The 16,423-nt window shown below is 40.9% G+C and overlaps 1 protein-coding gene across 3 annotated transcripts in view; it reads right to left on the bottom strand.

Annotated features, from left to right (window-relative positions):
• The window catches only part of LOC309484123 (carboxypeptidase Q-like), an 83,670-nt gene that overhangs the window by 79 nt on the left and 67,168 nt on the right, over positions 1-16,423 (bottom strand). Inside the window, exon 12 of one of the 3 annotated variants that reach the window (XM_082150331.1) lies at positions 5-136. The exons of 1 other annotated variant lie outside the window; for it this stretch is intronic. In XM_082150331.1, coding sequence (XP_082006457.1) covers position 136 — 1 coding nt within the window. In that variant the 3' untranslated portion in view covers positions 5-135. Of the gene's footprint in view, positions 1-4; positions 137-16,423 lie in introns of those variants that run through there. One more of the 3 variants, XM_082150333.1, reaches the window with a different exon arrangement.

Genomic DNA, 16,423 nt, shown 5'->3' with positions numbered 1-16,423 from the left:
GGGACCATCATCCTTGCTGCTTCATCGGGCTCCCACGTCCCTCCGGCTCCGCTTTGATCAGTCGTTGCTCCGCATGTGCCACAGACTCCCAGGCCTTCAGCAGTTTTTGACTATCATCGGCACGAGGCTGCACCTTCTGGGAGAGGGGAGTTACTGTAACAGTTATGTTCTGTTTAGTTCTGTTTTATTTTCATAGTGTTTTGCCTGTCAGCAGTGGCGGTTCTAGGGGGGGGCCCGGAGGGGCCAGTGCCCCCGTGTCACCAAGCTTGGCCCCCCCTCTGGCCCCCCTAAATTTGGAATCGTAAAATCACACCAAACAACTGCGCATTTTATCAGTTGCGGCGCCTTCATCTATAGGCTACACTGCAGCATGACGTATATTCACATCAAATGTTAACGCAGAGGAACGGGACACTGCAGTTCACAAAAGTTCATTATTTGCATGTGCTTTAAAGCCTTGCCGGTTAAACATGTCATTCGCTGCTGATGCGCTGTTCAAATATGCGCTTTACTGAGCGCGTACACTCGACGCACACATGCACTAAAAGCCTGTTACTGGACTAAGTTATCTTTTGAGTCTTATATTGCGCTAATACTGTCAAATACAGACAATGTTTACATAAACAAAGTTGGTTATGTCTAAAGTGAAAGCAAACAGAGAAAATTTATTAAAATATGCTTGTCATATGCGTGTATATTAGACGCGTCGCGTGCAGTTCTTAAAGAGACAGTAGCCCTAATAATAAACATGCTGCCGCTTGTCCTTAAAGAGATAGTTCACCCAAAACCAAACAGTTGCTGGTCCCCATTGACTTCCATACATAGTAGGAAAAAAATATACTATGGAAGTCACAGGGGTACATCAACTGTTTGGTTACTCACATTCTTTCAAATAACGTTTATTTTCAACAGAAGAAAGAAACTTATTCAGGTTTAAAACAACTTAAGAGAGTAAATTATGACTTTTGGGGGGGAGAACTATCCCTTTAATGTTAATAAAACAACAAAACACGAAATCTTTCACTGCTCTTGACTGAGAACTTTAAGTCTGTTGTGTTTTATTTTCATATTTGTTCATTTAATTACTTTCTTCAATTCTACTGTTAAATACACCTATAGCTGAAAAAATAAAGCACTGTTTATTTCATTTGTATATTAAGTTGTGTATGTGTAATATGTATCTCTGTTCTTAATTTTTAATAACAAAGAAAATAGTGACAAAGATTTTTATTTTTGCCACTTTGGCCTAAATGTCTGCCATTCTTTTTTATTTTATATTTTGTTACCTATATTTTGTTACCTATAAGGCTTTGCTTTTAAAATAGGGACATTAGTTTGGCTGTAATGCTCAGTCACATGCAAAATAGTAAAACCAACATGAAAAAAGAATCGTGATAAAATCGTGATTTTCCTGAAAAAATTAATAAAATTGTGATATGATATTATTGCCATATCGCCCACCCCAGGTGTAAAAAAGTGCCTAGATGTGCTTAGATGCTAAAAATGTGTTATTATTGATCATTATATCACACTACAATTAAACATAATTAAACATTCATTTGAATTGAAATTGTTTTATTAGCTTAGCTAATATAATTTATTAGCTTTTTCTAGAGATTGCAGTCATGCATGACATGGTGAAAAATGACTTGAAATAATACTGAAAATAGGTTAAGATGAATGTTAAAGGTGTGCCCCCTAAAAGCACAAGTGGCCCCTGCCTGGCCCCCCCAGTTACTGTGGTCTAGAACCGCCACTGCCTGTCAGTGTTCCCTATAGTTTCCATTGTTCCTAATTAATCTGTTCCTGTTCAGTTCATTAACACTCCTTTTGTATTTAAGTCCTTAGTTTGCTCAGTTCTTTGTTTTGTGTTGTCTTTGTATAATGTGGTTATGTTATTCTGTTCTCCTGCGTGTTCTCTCTTGAAGAGTATTATTAAAAGACTGTTTATTTTGTACTTGTCTTTGTGTGCTCATTATAAGCACCTAACCTGATAATATCATTCTAACTGTAGGCTACCATGTTTTTTTTTGTTTTTTTTTTGCTGTTTTTTTTTTTTTACAATATAGTAAAGTGTGTTTCTAGTGGGTTTATAACCTTGATCAAGAAATTGTAAAACTAATAAAATGTCAACGTATATTAATATGTATTAATTTATTACATTTAAGTGTTTTTAAACACATATAATGTAATTTATTTACACTTAAACACATTATTTCTCTTAATGTTTATAATCTTACAAACATTGCTCTCTTTTTCATGTAAAAAATGATCTGTTGTTTACTGACTCATTCACTAGATGTCGCCATACGCTGCATTAAAATCAAATGATGTTCTAATTTACTCCGTCACGGAAATCAGTTCCCTCAAAAGTCTTTTGCAGCATTTCTGAAAAACCACAATGTTTCACACTTCCGCATAACGAGACGATTCTATACAGGGATCTTTAAACTGATGAACTAACAAATAAAACATGTTTACAGAGAAAAAGGCAGATGATTCAGAGTACATTTACATATAAAAAGCCTTCCGTGAAAGGTCTGAGAGATTATTTGCATGAAGCTGACAGGCGGTTGAAGGCAATGGAGAGTAAAACGACAAGATGTTTCCGAAAATCTAAAGTAACATGCTGACAGGACCATTATTCACCTGCCTCCAGCTTGATTTGGCTGTACAATTCAGCCGTGTTTTATATAGCCTTTTTACATTGAAGGAAACATTCAGGACAGATGCTACATTCAAGTCAATCAAACGCAAACCTCATCCCATGCATGAAATGTTCTGAAATGAAAAGAGAATCCAAATTCTCTCTGTAGGAGTGGTTTGAGAAGAGCCCAGTTGTGTGGATGTGACAGTCCATAAGCACAGACCAACAGCATGCACTGTAATAAAAATATCTTCAGTCTTTCTATGGGATGTTAAAGGCAGGGTAGGCAATTTGTTCCAGAAACATTTTTCGTTTTATTGGTCGAAAGTCTTATTTTATGTCTTATTTATATGTATACCTGCTTGTCAACGCATTTCATAATTTTGCGCACTCTGCTTGCACAGACATCACACGTCAACAGCACGTTTCATACTATGCAGAGTTAGACAGACGTCAGTCAGACATTAAACATCGTCTCTCCTTACACCTTTGTTTGCTCCAGGGGGGCAGTGTTTCGGAAAATATTGAAGCTTCCCCGGGCGCCGCCATTGATTAGCAGACCATCACCTGCTGTTAGCAATCCATTGAGTCCCATTCATTTTGGCGTCACTTTGACAGCGAATAACTTTACATCTGAGGCGTTTAAAGACTCCATTTGTCCATTATTTATTTCTAAAGAAACACGAGAATGTATAAAAGGCTCCATTACCTTGTATCATGTTATGGCCCCGTAGAAGCAATTTTTGTAAAAATAGGCTAACGATTGCGTCATAACCACACGACTCTCTGTCGCACAGTAGAGAAATTACCGTATGGACAGGAGGAGAAGCTTGCGCGCAATCGGGGGGACGTGGAGGCAAAATGACAAAGTAATTAATCAGAATACTTAGCAAAAGTTGCTCCTGCTCCTAGCTCATGGACAGCTCCTACTCACACTCTCCGTCTCTGCAAGTTTCGGAAGGGAATGATTCAGATTTCTCTTGGCACAGCTACTAGAAGACAGACGGGTTGCTCACGTCACATCTACATCGTCAAGCTCAGTTTGAGTCTGCGCAGTACGCTCGACCATCAGGAAGTGAGAGCTTCTAATTGACTTCACTTTTCTCCGTTGAATCCAATTGGGTCGCTGTGTCCATTTATTTTACTGTCTAAGGTTTGCTCCTTGCTGGATGCGTTCTTGTGCTTTGAAGAAGGCGTGGTTTTAGAGAGACTATGAAGGGAGGGTGGAATCTCATGCTTTCAAAGCTAGCTCGCTATTGCTAGCATCTCAGAAAATTACATACCCTGCCTTTAATAAATCTGTCATTGATGGATCACTAAACTTTAATATATTGAATCAATATATATATATATATATGCTGGTTTCGACCCTGACTGCACAGGACACCATATTTTTATCTATAATATTAAAATACTTTATTCTAAGGCTATTAACATTTCTACACCATTTCACCCAATGACATTTCTCTCTTTAATTGTTTCAAAGGGTCCCGAAGCGTGTCTACAGAGAAAGGAAATAACCCTGTGGGGAAATCAGTTACTGTTTGGCACACAAACCTTTTTAGTCATACAGAAGTGATGATGCGATACGAAACTATGATGAATATGTGATTTGCCATATTTGGATATTAAGGGATTTGCAAGAAACACACCATAAATATTTATGCATTTTTGCTCAATGAAACACTGGAATATTGCTTCCTGTTCCAGAGACTGATAGGATCTGCAGCATCAACAACAGAAGCGGAAAATCCACAGCATGCCGCCCACTCATCAGCCCAGGAGACTGGCTGAATGAAACAGACAGTCTGTGCAAGGCAGCTTCAACTTTACATTCTACAGGGTGAAATACAGGTAACGCAGACGTTTCATACCATCAGAAACATCTGACTGTGATTGTTTATTCCTGTTTACCCGTGCCGAGAGAAGAACGTAATTGCACATGAAAGACGTTTGATTCAAATGACAGGGGCATGTACATTGAGCATGGTACAATGTGAATCATTCACTCCTGGAAGTGTTTTGAAATAAATACTAAACATCTGCATTCAGAAAATACAGCTTGTCTCAGCAAAGCCAGGCTGGGAGGTAAACATAACATGAATTCATAAAAGCATAGCATATATTTCAATACTCGCAAAAGTTTTTATTTGTCTGAGGTGCCCAGGCCATGTTTCTGCATGCTGTGGAAATGATGCATTACTGTAATGCAATCATCAAACCCCCAGAAACACTGAGCTATCCATCACTTATGGCCATTCCTAAAGTGTTCATTTGTATTCATAGTTTGCTGCAATTCTCTCTTTTGGCCTTTTCTTTCCCCCCATATTTTCTTTAATTTGTTGTTCACACAGAGAGCTGATCTTGCAGCTTCTGGCGTAGCTCGGTTGTAAAGGATCCATCAGAGTTTTTTTATTTTTTATGCCAGCATTACATAATGGACTGAAACACCAGGCCTCTTAACATCTACGCCAAGTCTGATCATTAATCAAAATCCTCAAAACACTAGTGTTTACATCAAACAAACACATTTCCTTCAAACACACTGCATATTATACACGGATAATACTGTGCAGAGCTGATAGACAGACAACCCCGTTTCTGAACTTTAAGAGTAAAAGAAAGAATATATATTATATTATATATATATATATATATATATATATATATATATATATACAATATATATATATATATATATATATATATATATATACAGTATATATATATATATATATATATATATATATATAATATAAATGAAATAAAAGGCCACTTAAGTGTACTTAAACAGTACACTTTTGTGACACCTTTTTAAAAAGTGCACTTTGTAATAATGTTAAATTTAAAGTTTTAACTGACATACTATAGCAGAAAGTAAAGTGCTTGATTATAAGTTTAACTCTAGTGTGCTATTTGATATTACAGTTAAAGTTAATATATTTTAAATGTGCTAAATTGCAACTTCATTGCAAATGTGTAATTGAAAATATATTTAAATACGGCATACAATTTTCAATAGAAATTACATGTTTCATAGACAATAGAAGTTATAAAATCACCAATTTTTTTTATTTTTTTTTACTTAAGTCCTACTCAAGTGGGTCAAAATAACACACTGAAGATCAGCTAACTGCATTTAATAGAAACTTAATCTTTAATACATTTTTATTTAATTGCAATTAACATGCAATTGTAACGGTCACCAGCTGGAGTGCCCTTGAAAGCCACCAGAGGGCACTCCACACCGGACTATCATATTTACTCACAGACTACAATTCCCATCCTGCATCTACCTGGACTGATTACTTCATACACCTGCACTGCACTGATTACACACACCTGCACCTCATTCACACACACATAAAAGCCACTTCCACACTCCACTTCTCTGCGAAGTATTGCATTGCCACGGCCTGTAATCACTGAGCGGTTTCCCCTATTCTACTGATCTGTTTATTGATCTTGGATTGTTATCTCGTTTCTGCCTGTTTGCTGCCTGTCTCGACTTGGACTGCTCTTGGATTATTGTCTCTTGCTGCCTGCCCTGAACTTCTGCCTGTGACCTGACTACTCTCTGTGTTTGTTCTCTGATCACCCTGTTTTGCTGTTGCCTGACCCTTGCCTGTTTTGACGTTCCTTGATTAAAAGCTGCAAATGGATCCTACTGAGTCTTCCAATTCATAACAGAATACTTCGCCACTTCAGATCCAGCAGCCGAGAAAGAACCGAGACCCACCATGGACCCACTATTCAGTCTCTTCCGCCTCAGCCAAGGTAACCGATCCATTGAGGAATATGTTGACGAATTTTGTGAGCTCTGCCATGGGGTAGACTTGGACGATGCAGTCTTAAAGGATAGTTTCCGATATGGGCTTGAGGACATGTTAAATTATCTCATGCCTGACAACACCCCTCAATGGACTTTAGGTCAATATATTGAATTCGCCCTGAGGATAAGTGGCTCATCCTCTTCTGTGGGCCCTGTGGATGAGGGTTCCCATGAACTTACCACACCCGTTGAACCAGAATTCTGCTATATCTCCCCGTACTCTCGTTATGTCTTAGCAGAATTTCCAGAGCCCCGTCGCTTCTCAGCAGATCTTCCAGAGCCCCGTCACTTCTCAGCAGAGCTTCCAGAGCCCCGTCACTTCTCAGCAGAGCTTCCAGAGCCCCGTCACTTCTCAGCAGAGCTTCCAGAGCCCCGTCACTTCTCAGCAGAGCTTCCAGAGCCCCGTCACTTCTCAGCAGAGCTTCCAGAGCCCCGTCACTTCTCAGCAGAGCTTCCAGAGCCCCGTCACTTCTCAGCAGAGCTTCCAGAGCCCCGTCACTTCTCAGCAGAGCTTCCAGAGCCCCGTCACTTCTCAGCAGAGCTTCCAGAGCCCCGTCACTTCTCAGCAGAGCTTCCAGAGCCCCGTCACTTCTCAGCAGAGCTTCCAGAGCCCCGTCACTTCTCAGCAGAGCTTCCAGAGCCCCGTCACTTCTCAGCAGAGCTTCCAGAGCCCCGTCACTTCTCAGCAGAGCTTCCAGAGCCCCGTCACTTCTCAGCAGAGCTTCCAGAGCCCCGTCACTTCTCAGCAGAGCTTCCAGAGCCCCGTCACTTCTCAGCAGAGCTTCCAGAGCCCCGTCACTTCTCAGCAGAGCTTCCAGAGCCCCGTCACTTCTCAGCAGAGCTTCCAGAGCCCCGTCACTTCTCAGCAGAGCTTCCAGAGCCCCGTCACTTCTCAGCAGATTTTCCAGAGCCCCGTCACGTCTCAGCAGATCGTCCAGGACTGGTATCCAGTGTGGCCGATTCCCCGCTGAGGTCAGTACGTGTTGCCATAAGGGCCATCGTGCAGGAGTCTCGTCCCGCTGAGACTATCCTGCATAAATCATGTTTCACCGAGACCTTCCTGCCTGAGTATCTTCCTGCCGAGCCTGCACTTCACGTCAGTCCTGCCGAGCCAGAGCTTCACGTCAGTCCTGCCGAGCCAGAGCTTCACGTCAGTCCTGCCGAGCCAGAGCTTCACGTCAGTCCTGCCGAGCCAGAGCTTCACGTCAGTCCTGCCGAGCCAGAGCTTCACGTCAGTCCTGCCGAGCCAGAGCTTCACGTCAGTCCTGCCGAGCCAGAGCTTCACGTCAGTCCTGCCGAGCCAGAGCTTCACGTCAGTCCTGCCGAGCCAGAGCTTCACGTCAGTCCTGCCGAGCCAGAGCCAGAGTTTCACGTCAGTCCTGCCGAGCCAGAGCCAGAGTTTCACGTCAGTCCTGCCGAGCCAGAGCCAGAGCTTCACGTCAGTCCTGCCGAGCCAGAGCTTCACGTCAGTCCTGCCGAGCCAGAGCTTCACGTCACGTCCGCCCGTCCAGAGTCTCGTCCCGCCGAGACTGAATCTGTTCCTGAGCCTGATCCTGAGCCTGAATCTGTTCCTCTTCCTCTTTCCACGCCTGTGTCTTCGGACAAGATGGCCGAGCTTCACGTCAGTCCTGCCGAGCCAGAGCCAGAGTTTCATGTCAGTCCTGCCGAGCCAGAGCCAGAGCTTCACGTCAGTCCTGCCGAGCCAGAGCTTCACGTCACGTCCGCCCGTCCAGAGTCTCGTCCCGCCGAGACTGAATCTGTTCCTGAGCCTGAGCCTGAATCTGTTCCTCTTCCTCTTTCCACGCCTGTGTCTTCGGACAAGATGGCCGACTCCACGCCTGTGTCTTCGGACAAGATGGCCGACTCCACGCCTGTGTTTTCGGACAAGATGGCCACCACCGAGCCAGTGTCTCAGGACAAGATGGTCTCCACCGAGCCAGTGTCTCAGGACAAGATGGTCTCCAACGAGCCAGTGTCTTCTGACAAGATGGCCGCCGCTGAGCCGGTGTCTGTCCCTGAGCCGGTGTCTGTTCCTGTTCCTGAACCAATGTCTGTTCCTGTGCCATGGTCACCTCCCTGGCCTCCTGAAGGGTCGTCGCCTCCCAAGTGGTCGTCTCCACCCTGGCCGCCCGAGGGGTCTTCACCGCCGTGGCTGCCCGAAGGGTCTTCGCCCTGGTCGCCTGCACAGCCTGCTCCGCCCTGGTCGCCTGCACAGCCTGCTCCGCCCTGGTCGCCTGCACAGCCTGCTCCGCCCTGGTCGCCTGCACAGCCTGCTCCGCCCTGGTCGCCTGCACAGCCTGCTCCGCCCTGGTCGCCTGCACAGCCTGCTCCGCCCTGGTCGCCTGCACAGCCTGCTCCGCCCTGGTCGCCTGCACAGCCTGCTCCGCTCCACGGACCTGGCCCTCCATCCCGCCCCCGGATCCGCCTCCGGGCCACCTCCCACCTGGACAGTTTTTGAGCGTCTGGAAGCCGCTCTTTGGGGAGGGGCTATGTAACGGTCACCAGCTGGAGTGCCCTTGAAAGCCACCAGAGGGCACTCCACACCGGACTATCATATTTACTCACAGACTACAATTCCCATCCTGCATCTACCTGGACTGATTACTTCATACACCTGCACTGCACTGATTACACACACCTGCACCTCATTCACACACACATAAAAGCCACTTCCACACTCCACTTCTCTGCGAAGTATTGCATTGCCACGGCCTGTAATCACTGAGCGGTTTCCCCTATTCTACTGATCTGTTTATTGATCTTGGATTGTTATCTCGTTTCTGCCTGTTTGCTGCCTGTCTCGACTTGGACTGCTCTTGGATTATTGTCTCTTGCTGCCTGCCCTGAACTTCTGCCTGTGACCTGACTACTCTCTGTGTTTGTTCTCTGATCACCCTGTTTTGCTGTTGCCTGACCCTTGCCTGTTTTGACGTTCCTTGATTAAAAGCTGCAAATGGATCCTACTGAGTCTTCCAATTCATAACAGCAATTAAGTGTCTGAAAACATTACATTCAGTTTGTTTTTACGCATTAAGAGGCAGGTTTGGTATGAAAGATGACATTGGCTGTTGTGTATCCTGTAACCAGTCGAGTTTGAATGTGTGGAAGATTAAATGAGACTTGAGAGCTGTTGTTGTTTTTAATGAATAACAACTTAAATTTCAGTCTCTTCCTGATATACTGCTTTTTAGAAAATGTGGAATATAGGACTCAATGAGTCATTTGGAGAACTGTCTTTTTTTTGGTTCTTTTTTTTTGGGAGCTTGACAGCTCATCAAGAAATTGTATGGGGAAAAAGCAGCATCAGCATTCTGCTAAACGTCATTTTCTGTTTCATGGAAGAAGAAAAATGTAGGGGTAATGACCACCATTTTTTTTTTTTTTTTTGGTGAACTTTCCTCTTCATGTCATATTTTATATTATCTCTAAAGGTTTTTAAACATGAGCAGTTTGGGTCATGGATGAATACATGGAAACTCCATCATACACTCCATCATTCCAGCTGCATCACTTACCGCAATCCCGGGAGCATTATTTACATGACGGTACTGTAATCATTTACACCACCGCAAATGGTCAATCAAGACAAGAAGTCTGTGAGCTAGTGCTGGAATTAACCGTGAAGAGGAGGGAGACTGCAATTATAACCACATCCCCCTGCCTCCTTAACCACTGTTTAAATGGCACATGTATGTACCACATAGTGATACGAGCAGCTTAGACTTTTCTCCCCTTGGTTTTCAGAATTTTTTTTTAGACCGCCTGTAGTAGAAGTGAAAACCCCAGAAATGCAAAAGAAATAGGGTTAATTTAAATAAAAAAAAAAAAAAAAAAAACACACACTAGGAAAATTAGTTCAGAAAAGGTCATAGCTGTGAGACTGCAGGGTGTGTGGGAGTGGGAAAAGAGAAGAAGTTTGTGACAGCGGCATGTGATCTTGCTATTCTCATCACTAGTGACGCACATGTAAAACTTTCACATTGACACCCCACCTCTGACCTTTGACCATTTCACTATGACATATCCAGCTAACTATGTGGCAGACTGTGTGACAAGGTAGACCTGCATTTTTAATAAGCACAATGTGAAGATTAGTTGATCGGGAGTGTTTGGGCATCTGACTGAAAGAGTTCTGTGCTCAACGTGATATATTTCCACATTTATCTGATAAAATCTACTATTTATAGAGAAAATGGGTAAATTAATGTCAAGGTCATAGAGGCTATTGTTACAACCTACTCCACAACCGACATGAGTTGTAAGCAGGGCTTGACATTAACTTTATTTCTCACCATGCCACTGTGCTTTGTGGTTTTCAAAAGTTACTTGCCACCTAGTCTCAGCCTCAGACGTTACGCCCACAGACCATTGGCTGAACGTCTGATGCATATGGCACACTTTTCTGGAAACACGTCAGGAGTTTCGAAGTTGCGATCTGATTGGTTGAATTAGGATGTCTGGGAGACGTGTGCGTCACGTTCTTTATCGGTCCGCATGGAAACAAATGCCGTGACGTCAAAACCCCTCGCGGAAGAATAAAGCCGTTGTGTTTACAACTGCGACAATGAGCGCTAACCGGAATCAACTAAACGCTGGATTTTGAAGTATGTGAAGTTCGTGGCTCCATTGTTGCAGTAAACTTGCACAGCGTTCTTAAATTAATAATTTATTAGATGCATGCTGGTCTGTTATTGTAGGGACATCGACATTATATTGACACGCCCCAAAAAATGACGTGGAACAAAACGAACTGTGATTGGTTGCGTTACATGCCAGTCATATGGCCTCTGCGAAAGAGTCCAGACCTTCTGCCGTTAACAATTTTAACATCAATACCATGGGGAAAAACTATAGATATTAGCAATATTAGCTACACTAGAGCCATATAGATATTTTTAATATTATCTCATAATTTGGCGGCAGGTATATTAGGCTGCTGTCACTTTAAGACCTGACGCTCAGACCCATGATTCTGTTACACGTTTTCTTTCTCAACTGTTTACGCTCTCTTAAAACATAACTGACTGTGTTTACATGAATAGTGCAAGTGCAAAATTGCCAGCTTCTACTGTCATCAGTAGGGTGGTGATCATGTATCATAGTGATTTCCCCCCTATTGCTCATTTCTAACTGGTTAAAGTGAAGGCGGCACAGCCAATCCCACGTTACAAAACTCCCGATCTCCCCTACAAGAGTTTGCCTGCAACTTTTTTTCAACAAAGCAACTTAAGAACAGTGTACATCTGTAATAGATAAATCTTACAAAACAATTTATCTTGCATCCTTTTTATTGCTCAGTATGAAACAAATGTAAATATTCAGCAGCCCGACATTACTTTGTGTATGTTGCCAGCTGTGAGACAATGATGAAACTGCACAGAGCTGTTAATGATAGTCAGATATAAACTTCTACAAAGATTGTATCATTTTGGCAGAAGACACAATCAATAGTGTTTTCCGTGCAATGCTATAATGAAAAATAGACTCTACAGCTTTGTGCAATTTGGATGATTGACTACTTTAAGTGAAATTGGGGAAAAAAAATACAGTGAAGAAAAAATCATTACAGACAATAGGCAGTAGAACCGGCTGTTTTACTTTTGTACCACTCGATTGCAATAAATTGCATCAGCTCAGCCTCCGTTTCAATAGTCTAGTCGCTCCTTCCTAAATCTCAAGAATAACACGGTCTTGAAATCAATTTCAATAAGAAAAAAAGTGACAAGTGCCTCATAAAATCAGCCATATAAATTTAAGTGGATGTGCACTTCAACCTGTCAGCGAAGTCAAAACCATGTCAGGACAAATGAACTTTCTGAAGACTGATGGAGCAGACCTGATCTCCAAGAGGGTAAAATCTGAAAACTGTGTCTGCTCATTTTCACAAATTCTGATATTATCCGTGGTCATAGTCAAAAACGTTTTCATTGATTTGGGGGGCTCAACTTGTTAGATAGCTGATAGCCCTCCATGGGCATACGCTGCAACCCTGACGTTCAAGGCTAAATTTGATTAAAGGAGAGAAGAGTTTCAAGTTTCAAGTTTAATTTATTTCCTGAGCACGTTTAAAAACCACAGTAGTTGACCAAAGGGCTGTACATAAAGGGTCATAAAACAAACAACAGTTTGAGGATTTGAGCTTTCTTTATTTGTCTTTCTCAGGGACATATTTCGTTCTGAATAGGCTGCAAAACTGGCCATGTTCTTTTGCTTAAGCTTCATAGAATTCTAGGAATCCATGGATTGTGATCTGTAGCATCTGTTGCACATTTTATTGAAAAGACTGGATTGCTGTGGCCTTATCTTCCATTGTACCGTGTGAAAACACAAGGCTGTGGAAAACTCATCTAAAGAGCAGTCACACATCAAAGTTACAGAAAAAGAGAAAACCGTCCATTTAAGCCACTCAGTGGTTTGTCAAGCAATTCTTTTTTTTCTTACTTGCTTAAGTACTTATAGTGTATTCAAAAAAGACATAATGAAGATAATGATTACTGTCTAGAAAAAGATAACTTTTTATCCAAAGCATATTTGTGAAGAACTACAACATGCCAAACGTACTTTAAAATCAACGCAATTGAAGTAGTTTTTTTATTATTCCTTTTACAAGGTCTGAATAAATTTCTAAAGCAGATATGAAAAATTTACCACAAATCGTGTAAAGCTAAAGTCTGACAAAACCTAATGCAGCAATTAGCATTAATAGGAACTGGTCCTCCCTTACAGCAAACACACCAGAATTAGCTCACTTGAACGTGTCAATCAAAATGCAGGGTTGAGCACACACTGAATATTTGGAAACCAGATGAAAACTGAAAAATGAGACAAGCTGAGTTTCACTGGCAGCCACAGCTGAACTTAACCTCTGGCTACAACAAATCTCACAGGGAACAGAGACAATGAATCTGCTGATTTCAGTTGCACTGGCAACACACAAACATTTGTTAAACCTTACATTTAGTGCCATCCTACTGAAATATGTTATCCAAAATGGGATGAGCTAACTTGGAAAAGTAGTCATAGATTGCTCAAATTGGATACATAAGAGATGATGGATTTTATTTAATCCTGTCTGAGATATATTGCATGAAATATTCATTCAGTTGATTCAGTAAAATTGAATTGAATGCTGCATTTGGAATATCCTCTCTTTAACCCCCAGGGACATTGCTTGGCTGTTTTTGCTTGCAAATAAAACCTATTATCTAAGAAGATAAAACGTTCAATGGTCTGTACATTGCCATTTGAAGCCACTTTTCACAATAACAAAATAGCTCTTTTTTTCTACAACAAATGACGATGAAAGCAGGTGATTAACCTTCAGAAAATGTTGATCGTCAACCTCAGGAGGTAAGCCGTTTTGTTCTGTTGACTTCGATTCTCATTGATTTTCTATGAATCTTCCATTTTTCCAACTCTGTCACCAAATTTTAGCATGTCTAAGTAGTTTAAAAACAAAATTTTTGTGATTGTTTAATTTTCTAGCTATTAATATTAAACATAACCAAATCAAATGTAAAAAATAAAATAAAAACATTAAAAAAAACAGGCTAACACCCAAATGAGAAGCAGGGTTACAAATTTGCTAATGGATTGCTAACAGAGTTGCTAACCAATTTGGAACAGCATGTATTATATTTTTGACTTGCATTTCCCATGGTACCACAGTTTTTTGATTAATCAAATCAGGGTAAATATTTTTTAAATAGTTTTTCACTACAAAGATATAAATATCAAAATTTGCTGGATACTGTTGAGAAGGTCAAGACCTCTAAGGTGATATTGGTGTTTAAAATCTGAAAGTTTTTTACTGAAACCAGCGTAAACATCACCCTGCAGCCAATGTCATGTCAGTCATTACTGATTGACTATATAATACTGAAATAAATATCAAGCCTTAATCCCAACCTTAACCTCAGTGTAGCATTAGTAGCACATACCGATAGATAACATTACTGTTTTTCGCTATCAAATCCATCCATAACATTTCTGAAGAGTCTGAACTCTTCTTGACAGCTGACTGCGTGATTGAGTTGACCAATGAAAACCGTTTTTAAGGCAAGATTTGTGCTTAACTGGTTTTGGAGTGTGTGTGGGGGGGATGGGTGTCTACGTATTATAAAAAAAATAAAAAAATAAAAAAGATTCAATGGGGATCTATATAGGTTTTAATTTCTCAATTTAAAAAACCTTTGTGCCAAGGTTCTATGTAAGAAGAAATGTCTTAAATTATTGCATAATATTTGATGGGTTTTCAGTGATAAAGTATGTTTACATGCTGTGTAGTTCATAAAATGTATTTAAAATTTAAAAATGAAATAAACTAAATTAATTAAAACAAAATCCATAAAATTATACCATGATGGAAACCACTAAAAGGTTATATAAATGAAGTGCCTGACAGAACCCTTTACGGTTCTTTATAAAACTCTTTCTTCTAAGAGTGTACTATAATTCTCACTTTAATATGCTATTTGTGCATCTAATGCTTAAAAAAAAGAACCCTAAAGAAACGCCATAGTGTAAAATGCAAAAATATTGTGTGAAAGTGCCACTAACAAAGTGTTTACAGTTGTTCATTTTAATTAACCTTCTGTTCCCCTGACATGATCACTAAAATATTGTACTGAGCCCCAGAACAAGGCTTTCCATTACGTGTCTCTTACACCAGCAATAATGTGTTCATATTCACATTGACAGCATGATCAAAAGCTGGCAGCTTCAGGAGAAGCTCTCCGATTTGAGCTAGCTGACTAACAGAGATCTACATTTGGCCATAAGGCATCCAGCCCCACAGAGATGCTCCGTTCCAAAAGCCGCTTGTCAACTATCTGTCAATTAATGACAGTAAAGCAATCTTGTGGTGACTTCATTTCCTGTAGGGAAACAAAGCATTGAACTAAATAAAAACTTGCTAAAGTTTTCTTCTGAAAATTCTTTTCAGAAATTGCTACTGCACCTTTAATGTAAATGTTTTTATAAAATTATAAGCTAAATATTTTAGCTTTTAAATCCTCCAAAAATTGGTCCCATTCACCTTACTGTAACCTCCACTTTTGCTTTTTTTTTTTTTTTTTTGCAGGGATGATTTGATATTATTTTTTACTTGTAGTAACATTATGCTACAAACCTTGTTGATTCCTTTAAAAAAATAACTTTAACATTCTTAACCAAATGCTCCTCAACCACCTTGGCTTTGTTTTAGGTCTCCTCAATAACTCTGACATATATATTTTGTGTGCTTGCATAAAGACGTCCCAACGCCCAGCCTGGTGAAAAGGGACGAGTTGATTCTATAAATAAAGCATGATGGATGGACATCACGCTCCATAACCCTATGTAAAGAAGGTGACTCTGTGGAACTTTAAATTGGTTTGTGTTGTGTTTACTGGTGGGCTGTCTTCAGTGTAGGTAAATGGAGGAAATAGTGGCCTTTCCCACTCACAAGATTTTCCAACTCATTACACCCAACAATCTCTGCATAACCTCATTAAACTCAATGGCCCTATTTGGAAGTCTGTTAGTAAGCAGATGAAACTTTTAAGGCACATAAAATGGGTTTAGTATGATCAACGGTACCCACGTCACAATGAGTGCTTTTACTTTCCGCGATCTGTGCTTCCACAACCTGTAATTAAATTACTGACCGCTTCCATATGCATCTATCCCAGGCATGCTTTTAAGACCAAAGCCAAGTCTAGCATTCCAAACAACTCTTACACACACTTCTGTACCCAGGATTTCTGGGAAAGTTAACATATTGCGCCTCCTATGTCTAGATTGAGCTCTAAGTTTTGTTTTCATAGGCCGAGCGGTGCCCTCAAAAATCCTGACATCATTTTCAATAACATACACAAATTTGGCTAAAAGCTTCCAGCTGTTTTCTACTCTAAGCAATTCTCTCCTCTCTTTGAGCTGGAAAATAACTGTGAAGGTGCGATGCT

The sequence above is a fragment of the Leuciscus leuciscus genome, assembly GCF_965113295.1.
Source record: "Leuciscus leuciscus genome assembly, chromosome: 20".
Taxonomy (NCBI): Eukaryota; Metazoa; Chordata; class Actinopteri; order Cypriniformes; family Leuciscidae; genus Leuciscus; species Leuciscus leuciscus.
Note: the sequence above shows the minus strand (reverse complement) of the source record. Positions and strands in the feature narration are given on the sequence as shown.